The sequence below is a fragment of the Etheostoma spectabile genome, chromosome 20 (assembly GCF_008692095.1).
Source record: "Etheostoma spectabile isolate EspeVRDwgs_2016 chromosome 20, UIUC_Espe_1.0, whole genome shotgun sequence".
NCBI lineage: Eukaryota > Metazoa > Chordata > Actinopteri > Perciformes > Percidae > Etheostoma > Etheostoma spectabile.
The window spans coordinates 6,984,743-6,994,974 of NC_045752.1; the positions used below are offsets into that span (position 1 = coordinate 6,984,743).

The following is a 10,232-nucleotide window of genomic DNA, read 5'->3' on the forward strand; positions in this document are numbered from 1 at the left end:
CACAAATAGAGATCCCCAATTCAAAAAACATCCAAGAATGATACAGAGAAATAAAGAACAAAAATGGAAAACCATCTTGAAATTTAAAGTTTTTTTATTTAAATCTGTTCAGAACAAACAAATACTTGTGGAACTGAACTATTTATCGATATGTTTTATTTTTTTTAATAAATTGCCTTCATTCTCCACAAAATATTCATTTATGGATATATATGACAATGTCTACCAAAAGCACGAGGTATGGTCATCTCTATCGCCTCTATCTTTAGAAAACACAATCAACTGAATCACAATCATTTTAGAACACTGGCCTAACCAAACAGTTTAGAAATGCACGTAAACACCAATAAATAGAAACACTTTATTTCAGAGACCAAAATCATTTAACAACAACCAAAAGAAAGTGTCATGATGAGTCACAAAGCATAAACAGCCATACTTGCTGCTCCTGTTTATCACTGCATGTTGCATTTGTCAAATGCAGATAAGTGGATGATGACAACCACTGTACCAACAAAGAGCATGAGACAGAGATAACCAGGGACGTTGGAGGGAATCCCTGCTTGCCGCTATTCATCCCCCTGTCCCTCCATTCATCCCTCTATCTCTCTGTCCTCTGAAAAAGTCTGTTGTGATCCTGTCTTTCCCAGTCCAAACAGGTCACTGTAGCTCACACCTTGCCAAGGTCTGTGCAGCACCGACAGCGTCAGGAGAGAGAGTGGAAGAGAGATGTGGAAGAGAGAGAGAGCAATAGCACAGATTATAGACAGTGACACTCTGTCTCTTTGTCCCTCTCTCTGCTTTATCTCCATGGTGCACACATGTCAACCTGGAGCAAGGATGTATACTGGCAGGGGAGGCCAGGAGCAGAGAGAAGGGGGTGGATAGATGGGGATGCAGTGTGTAGGGGGGATAAAGGGACACGCTGCTTCAATAGCGGAGCAGGTCCAGGGACTAATTGGATCTGGTAATGGCTGGTCAATGTGACTGAGGGGCTCGTTAGAACCAGTATAGCTCCTTGCCTTTCTTGTGCTGCTGGAGGCCTGAGAAAAAAGGACAAGGAAACAATGAGTAGGACAATGGCGAACAACAGAACACAGGTTGTCATGGAGCCTACTTTTGCCAAACATCCCATTTTAGAGGGGAAAAAAGAGAGCTTCTGTGATGATTATAAAGCAAGTGTGTGTGTAAGAGTGTCTGTGACAGGGCCTAGTGTATTCAACATCACAAATGTATGCATCTGTGCATGCTTGAAAGGTGATGCAGACACACACACAATTACACACACAATGATTAAAAATCATTTAGCAATTAATGGCACAAGAAAGCAAAATCAATACAGTGCAGAACTTCAAGCAAGCTCTCGTTATGTTCAACTTGACACAAAAAAGATTTGTTTCTCATATTTTTGTAGCCTCATATATTCTGAACCTGCCTTTTGTATTTGTCTAAACTGATGTCTGATTTTCACATCTGGTCTGATTTTGAGACATTTTATAAACTGTAATTAAAGGAAAACTTTGTCCAGACAGTATTTGCAAAAGCCTGACACAGTTGAGTGGTTACCTGTATCCATGTTAAGTGCCAGCGCCTGGCTGACATCTCCTGGTGGAAGCAGACCGGGCCAGGAGGCAGTAGGCTCCAGCTTGCTCACTTCATAGTGGCTTGGCAAGCTCAAGGGATGAGGTGGCCTCACTGTGGGCATAAGCAAGGGCCCGTAGTGGGGCTCCAAAGCTGACGGTGAATACAGTTCATGAAGAGGCCGTGGGTGGCCGTAGGCTTGGGCCTGGGCATATCCCCAGCTTTCTGGTGGGTGAGGGTGGGAGTGAGGATGAGCGTGTGGGTGAGGATGAGCGTGTGGGTGCGCTAGGCCCGGGTGCAAGGCTGATGTGTATGGGTCCATGGAATAGGAAGGTGCTCCAGTCTCACAGTGGGAGCGGTTCTGAGGCGAGGAGTAGTTACTGTCCCAGAAGGATGGGGGGAAGCTTCGTCGACTGCCAGGTGAAGTGGTATCTAATGAGACAGGGAGGCAGAGAGAGGAAAGGAGGATAAACAACCATTAAATTTAGGCCAAGTCACGAACCGTTGCACGGTGCAGTGAATCACTTGATTCATGAAGAGAAATGGAAAAGGCTGGAGCTTTGCAGGAGGAGCAACCCTTGCTAAAACGTAGATGTCACTCACATGACTGCTACACCCTCTGGCCCAGATATCTTCCCCATTGGATCATACTGTCGCACAGCCCTAGCCCCAACAAGACACCGAAATAAACACAACCCCGTTCTAGCAGACAGAGGGAGAAAAAGAGAGAAAGGTAGAAAGAGAGACATCCCTATATCCTAGAATTCTATATAAGGTAGACACTCTGACCTGGAGCGAGCCCAAGGCTCACAGAGCCTTAAATCACTCGCTGTGGTGACATTTTTCATTCTCACGTCAGCTGAGTACTTCTGAAAGTCTCACAACACACACACACACACACACACACACACACACACACACACACACACATACACACAATCAGTCAGGCAACTCTTTGCCTGTGCTGGCACCCGCCGCCCCTCTTTCTGTCTCTGCACCCCACCTGTTGTTTTCTCTGCTCCCCCCTCCCTTGCCCTTGACAGAATGTCAGCGAGCCAATATATGTTTTTAGCAAAGCTTGATATAATTTATATATATATATATATATATATATATATATATATATATATATATACCTCTGAAAAAAGACACCATGTGGCACCCTGAGAGGTAGTGTTTCCCTCTGCCCCTATTGCACGACCCCAGCATGTACAAATCTGACCGTCGGGCAACTGACTGAGCAACCATTGTGGGGCAAGAGCTGAACCGACAGTCAGCAGCGGAGATGTTTGAAGGGGATACGCTGGCGAGGTTGTGCGCTTACGGCCATGTATAAACATAGCATCTGTTGTGAGGCAGGAAGCGTGTGTTAATGCCAAAATGAAGACCTCAGAATGAACTAGGAAAGAGACTAACAGTGAGGCTCTAGGCCCAATATAGATATTCAAGGGACATCCGCAGATTTCAAAATGGTTAAGTTTATCCTTTTTGCATTTTGTTGCTAGTTATAAAAATGATTGAATGTCATTATTGTCAATCACAGAATGCATGCTTTAGCTTGCTCTTGTTTAAAATATTTGCCCTAACTAAAGCCAAAGACAACTCCTGACCTTCATGACCTCTGAACCTCACTTCCCGACCTCTTCAGGGACAACAGTCCCAGCAAGCAGCTTTTTAGTCCCGTCACCTAATCACATCACCTGTCTGTGCTTTACACAACTGTCAACTCACCCTGTGTGGCCACAAAAGCAAGCGCAAGACACCAAAAAGACAACTGTGGCACAGGTGCTCACATAAATAAATTAGAAATTGTGAAACCACAGGGATGTAGTGGAGGGCAAAACCAAACTCATGTTTTAAGCTGCATGGCGTAAGTCTTTATGAAATTAATTTGACGTAAAAGTGAGTCATCTTAAAATGGTGCAATCACATTCAAATTGGGTCTCTAATTACTATCATAAAAACAATTAATCAATTGTTTTGATTTATTTATATTCATACACTGGGCCAACTCATTGTTTCGATTCCAAGATCACTACATTTTGTTTGCATTACTCATGAAAGTACAGGTGTGCACTTTTATTTGTCTTATACAAATAGTCATTACATAGTGGTATACCTGTGCCCTGTTGGTCTAAGACCCGCCGTTTGCCCTCTCCATCCATGTAGGAGCTGAGGGCCCTGGAGAAGTGCTCATCCACCACACTGCTGATATCTCCTTGGTAGTAGGTGAAGAGGACACAGCGAGAAGAGAGGTACTCTGCCTCAGGGGCCTCTTGCTTCTCCTTGGGGCACTCCTCTGGCCTCAATGTCGCAGGCGTGTAGGAGGAAGAGGAAGAGTTTGATGAAGACGAAGAGGAAGTTGATCCTCCAGTGCCTGGGCCCCCAGACATCCCCTCTGGACCCCTGGGAGTGTCCATAAAATCCCGGCAGAGAGAAGAAGTGCTGCTCAGACCAGTAGGAGCCTGCCGGGGGAGGGGGAAAGAGGGTTAGACAGGTGTTGCAGGCGGACAGTCCTGGAGCTGTCTATGAGACATTTTGACATAATGTTTTTCTTTGTGTGTGGCAGCGCTGGCAAGTGTGAGCGTGCGCGAGCGAGCAAGCGACCATAAGTGCGTCAAGATATGAGTTTTGTGGGTGCACAAAGACTTCTGTGTTTGGTAAGACACAAACAGCACTGCTAATCTAGATATTCGTAACTGACTAATTTAATAAAATGAATACTTCACCAACATAGAAAACACTTTTTAATGATCCATCAGGTTACTTGCTTTTACGCACAAGCTGCATTAATTAGCAGTTATTCCTCACCTCAATGAGCAACCCATCTCCCCGCTAACACTGAAACAACAATAAAAATAAAATAATTAGTATAAGAACATTAAAATATTTGCTCACTTCCTACCTGTACGCTATTGATAAAAGCTGTAACAGTCGGTGCGTACGGTGCGTAATGTCCATAGGCTGGGAACATAACATCCAAACAGCTCATGGTAAATGAGCGGAGTCTTCACTGCTCTGTGGGAACCGACCTTGCTGAGAAAGAAAGTGGCAACATTCCGTTATTTTGCCGAAGAGAAACGGGCTCGGTGATCGCTGATCAGTGTGAAAAAGCCTTTGACCGACTCGACATAATCATCCCAGAAGTAGCGCACCTCTACGCTCACTGTGTGTGCCACGACAGCTGCGGCAGCAAAATGTGGTGAGGTTTATGAAGCAAGCATGAGGGTGTCCTGTCCTGTCCTGTCCTGTACATCTCTGGGTCAACCCCTCCCACCTTTACCAACACTCCAACATGACCTCCACCAACACTTCCACGACACGACTAAAGAGATTGTTTCCTTTCATATTAAGAATCAGTTGTCTAAAAGATGTAATCATTGAAAGCCTATGCTAGGTATTAAAAGTGCACCTATAAACCATGTGAAAGTCTGGGATTGCAACATTTCCATTCAAACATAAAACAGGCAAAAGTGTTTTCTAGAAGAGCTGGACACAACCTGTAACTAATTATGTCTCCCCAACTTCTTAATCCTGTTGTAAAATAAAGGTTAAATATGTCATCCAGTTACACAAATAGAATCGGATGAAGTCATTATTTATAACCAGCCACACAACAATGAGCACATGATACATGTGGTTAAGTGACATTTTATTTATTTCCATGTACTGTGGATACTTAAACACTTTGTGTTCAGTCCAAGCTGAAAGTGTATCTGTGGTCTTAAAACAGCCATCGGTTGCCAAGTAAACCTTCAAGTCATCTGAAGTATTTAGTGTGTTCCCAGAATGACACATAGGTGTCAACTATAGGTTGCATACACTGGCCATACCAACATAGAGGAGAAAGGGACTCTGCACAAATCTATGACAAATTATCACCTATCAGCAGTGCAAACAAAAAGATATTTTCACACACACACACAAACATACCCGATGACAATCACAACTAGACCCAGGAGCCAAGAATTCATCACGCATCCATGTACAAAATGACAAAATATCCATCTTCAAAACTTTAAACTTGATAAACAACAAGTTGGATATGTTAACCAGAAAATGTAGTCTATTTCTCTTGTTTTAATGGTTTACAGGTGTCTGATGTTTGGGCATGCCAGTCTTTTTGACGAGCACTTCAGAATGCCTGGTAGAATAGTGTGGAAAATTTGCAGAATTCCATGGACGAGTGTCAGATGAGGTGGAATGTCTCTGATGTATGCCAGTGGACGAGCTCCTTTGGAAGTTACATCGTCCCTCCGCTGCGTTCTCTAGATGGAGAACATGACCAACATCTCGTTATGCATACATCACACATAGTTTGAATAACTAGTGGAAGGTTATTGGCGTGCTAATCAATTGAACATGCTCTTAAATAGCAGGGAATGAAGCTGCCGTGCAACAGTGTAGTTCTCACTTTTACCTTGTCTTGCATTACTGTTTTGATTCCATGATTTCACAGCATAGCACTGCAATATAATACTGTAAATTGGACAGTAGTAAATTGCATATAGCGTCAGAAGAGTATCAACAAGTGTGTACCTTTCTAAAACAAATTAATGAATAGATTAAAATCAGAAATTTACTTTTCAAACAGTTTCAGTGTTAACATTATTGGGGCACTAATCCTACTTCAGTCCATTACCCTCACAGCATGATGTGTAATATGATACTAGGGCCATGTACATGCAGGGTAAAGCAGGAGAGCATTAGAGTCAGGGAGAAAGAGTGATGCAATGCTTGATTCTCAGTGTTGCACCAGCGTGATCAACAGCTGCAGCTGACGGAAGGGAAGGGAGGCCACTATTAGTATAAATGGCCATGACTAAATTTCTCTCTGTGTCTCTGTTTCTCTTTCTGTCTCTGCCTCTCCCTCCTACTTAACTTCCATAGTGATACAGACACCTTTTCTCTATTTAATCACCCTTTGTTCCCCCGGAACAGCCACCCCCTACTGTCAATTGTGTGTGTGTGTGAGAGACGAATGGTGCGTGTGCACGTACATGCCGCAACAGTTGTCATCAACTGACCAAACTAGGAAAAGAGCTAGAGAAACAACCAGCTTGCAGAACTGTGGCAGAGATCCCAAAGTCCATAACTAAGTCAGTCCATTTGTGTTTGTCAATGATACTGGACTGTGCATGCAAAAAGCTTTGCATGTAAAGAACAGTTTGTGCAAGCGTCTACAGTTGCTGTGTGTGTGTGTCTACATTTACGTGTATATGCTGAAAATAAACACATGTTACATCACTCCTTGTGACCCTGCAGCACATCAATGCCCCGCCTCTCTTAAAAGAGGTCTGACCAAGCAACGTCTCTCATTGGCCTAGATGTTGCAGGGCCTGTTGAGGTAGTAATGGCAACCTGGTTTTATTTAGACCACTATTCACATTGCAACACTACCATTAATAGCATATACTCTATGCCACAAATACCTTGAGTACATTAAAGAAAAAAGTGTGCGCATGTACTTTTATCAACCCTTTACATTACCATTAAAGTAAAATTGTCATAATGTAAAAAAACAAAACAATTGAAGAATCATGTATGCAAGAACAAATCAAAACAATGTGATCAGCTTATGGTAGTGGTCTGTAAAATGGGGCTTGTTGAGAACCTGAAACCACATATGCGCCCTCCTGAAACAACAAGGCCTTTATTAAGGTCCCAGTCTAGCTCGGTCCCAAGAGGCTCGGACCTCAGGATTCCACTGTTGTTTTAATGCCTCAATGCGTATGTGTGAATATGTCCAAGACAGAGATGTACAGCTGCCCTGTTGTCCAGTTCCACACAAACTCATCTCAGCTGTTCAATATCATCAGTGAGTGTCATAGGAAACACACACACACACACACATATACACACACACACACACACAAAGGGCCACATATGGAAAGGTCTGGTTAATATATCCTTCTACGCAAATGTTGGTAATAAATCTTCTGTCGTAGAATGTGCAAGTGTGCAGCTATTTTCTTCCTAAAACAACTCCATTGTGTCCAGACAGACCACCAGGATACCAAAGCTTTGAGTCTAGAAGTCAGTTAAATATGAAAAAAAATGTAAGGATCATATGTGTTTTAGTCAATTCATAAGAAATCATGTACACTTTACAGTATCGAAAAACATTTTTCTCATTATACCTATGCCAAAGGCAGCATTCACACCAAATCAGGCGTTGCGGCAAATTGCGCCGGGTGGGATTGTCACTTACCACTTAATTGGCCCATTTGTGTCTCCATTGTGTTCAGCATGGTGCTAGCATTTAGCCATGCTGAGAGTATGATCAAACAGATAAAAAAAAACAAAAAAAAACATTTACTTTCAACAACTAACCAGGATGTGAAGAATATCATTATGGTGGGTTTTAAACAGGTGCACCAGCCAAATTGAGTGAGTACACTAAAACATGACATTACACGCCATTGGGTTTTGTCTGATCGCCTGTTTTAACTTTTCAACGCAGGGCTTCTGCATTTCTTCTTGCTGCCCCTGCTGTCCCCACCGCTGCAGCCTAAACTTGCTACCCATTTACAAATGAATGGGTGGACTGACTTTTTTGCCATAACACCGAATTTGGTGTGAATGCAGCATGAGTTTTTACATTGATTAATGCATTTTCCTACCTTCTAGGCGGTCATCAGTTTCAGTTCATTGCATTATCATTTGAAAACCAACTTGCAGGGACATGAAACCTGATATGGATCACAGAAAACATAATGTTGCTTTTATAGTACCAATGTATCTATATTTTATTGTGAAGAAGATATCTGGGATTTTGGATACTGGACAAATTTTGATTGGTTGATCTTTCCCTGGTCTTAAGTGTTACACGGTTCAGTTAATGCAGAATTTCTCTTTTCTCAAATATTTCTTGAAATGTATTACAAAATACCTTAAATCATTCCCAATCAACATTGTCTCATCATATCAATTTTCTGGAGAAGTATTCTGATGTTTGACCATGTCATTGTGACTATCACCCAGCCATAATTGATTATTTTATGATGTCCATATTGATTGATTTGCATTTAATTCCAAAGCTTTTCTTAAAGAACATGCAAGTTTATTTTCATGTCAAACTGAACTGAACAGTACTGTAAAGGATAGTGAAAACACTTTCATGAAACTAGAGGTCAGCAGTATTACTGTGGTTTGTAATGCATAAAAACTGCTTTGGTTTGCTATTACCGTGCTCTGTTGCTTATAATTCCTGCATGGTAGCATTAGGGGATGCAAGTTGTTGGAGAAAATGTGTAATTAACAGAGCTTCAGCAAATTAACCAACCTCAAATGTCGTTAACATAAGAAAGCAGTTTGCACACTTCAATTCATACACCCGTGCAAACGGAGAGAGAGAGAGCTTTTACACATGTAAATACACTGAATGTTGACTGTTTATTTAAGGCTAACCCGCTGAAACGGACAGAATGTGAATTAACAGCATCCTTGGAGAGGCTGACAAGTGCTACATTCCTTACATCCTATTACAGAGAGTACCCTGCTGCCATGCTGCCACTGGGTCACAGGAGGTATGCACAATCACAAATTCACACAGTCGCATACAAACACACACAGATATAAAGTCAAAGGAACATGTACAAATGCATGAAAGATGCAGACAGAAACACTAATCTGAGCAGTGGGATTGTCACCTCCCTGCCTGACATTCCTGCTACAGTGTGCCAGAGATGGCTGGAGTTAGAAGGGCACTATGGTTGGAGGGTGGACGAGAGGGCCGAATCACAAATTTGGCATGTCACATGGTCAAACAGAAAAGATTTAAGACTGATCAGGTTCCACATCGGCAGCATGGTGTTGTGGCTTCAGAATGCCAGGTATGGGAGTGAGATCAGACTCTAGCTTTAGACGGTACACCCTTTCTGGCAACTGCAGCCAGTTTAACTGGCTGAAGATGGCAGTGTTATTGGGGTCTGTTATAGGGAAGGTAGTCTCTCATTGTCTGGTCTTGTATCTTTCTGGCTGTATAGATTTACAAACCTCTGAACATGCAGATGTGGCCAAATACAGTTGGTGTGAGCGCATGCAGAGAAAGACATGCAGAAAACTGATACGGATTGGAGTGAAAGCAAAAAGACAAAAAGCGGTGTAGTTTAACCAAAGGAGAAACTTGAAAGTGTTAGGGTTAGGGGTTATGGTTAGTAATACAGCCCACCTTTTCTTTCTCTGATTTTATTTCTTTCTCTACAGTCAGGAGCTATGATTTACTTACCGGTGACATCATGGAGACCACAGCTATTTTTATTGGCTGGTAAATGGCCAGCTCTTCTCCATGTTGTACCACCTGTCCAATCCGCACCAGTCAACAAGCCTCTGGGGAAAAAAAAGTCAAGCACCCAAAAATGATTGAGAGTTGAAAGGTGGAATATGATACATGCATGCCATGCTACTGTCCTAGGCATGTTTCACAAGTCAAATGACTTGCCACTGCTACTGGTTTGCTATCCCTATTTGCTTACGTTAGTCACACTTATACACACAGCTATCCAGTATAATATATTTGTCTGTTTTACTCAACATACATGCATTTGAGTTTTGAACGTGCATGTAAAATACCCCTCTGTTTTGGAGGCCTTGGGATCTACACCACGTTCTGCACCCCCTCTCCTCTGCAGGCATTATGTGTGTGTGTG

The 10,232-nt window shown here is 42.5% G+C and overlaps 1 protein-coding gene across 2 annotated transcripts; it reads right to left on the reverse strand.

Moving 5' to 3' along the window:
- Positions 1-282: 282 nt before the first annotated feature.
- vgll2b (vestigial-like family member 2b) lies at positions 283-9,897 on the reverse strand. 2 transcript variants are annotated; one of them, XM_032499853.1, is made up of 4 exons: positions 9,812-9,897; positions 3,701-4,046; positions 1,567-2,013; positions 283-1,043 (listed from the first exon to the last, which is right to left on the reverse strand). In XM_032499853.1, exons 1-4 carry the CDS (start codon positions 9,821-9,823, stop codon positions 1,000-1,002), a joined length of 849 nt encoding a protein of 282 aa, XP_032355744.1. In that variant the 5' UTR covers positions 9,824-9,897; the 3' UTR covers positions 283-999. The 2 variants fall into 2 exon arrangements, with proteins under 2 accessions (XP_032355744.1, XP_032355743.1); XM_032499852.1 differs by lacking the exon at positions 9,812-9,897 and adding an exon at positions 4,487-4,831.
- Between the last annotated feature and the right edge of the window lie 335 nt (positions 9,898-10,232).

Coding starts and splice junctions, on each gene's coding strand:
- vgll2b (XM_032499852.1), bottom strand. CDS start 4,573: ATGAGCTGTTTGGATGTTATGTTCCCAGCCTATGGACATTACGCACCG. Junction 4,047..4,486: donor CTTTTATCAATAGCGTACAG/GTAGGAAGTGAG, acceptor CTCCCCCGGCAG/GCTCCTACTGGTCTGAGCAG. Junction 1,044..1,566: donor GGCACTTAACATGGATACAG/GTAACCACTCAA, acceptor CTTTTTTCTCAG/GCCTCCAGCAGCACAAGAAA.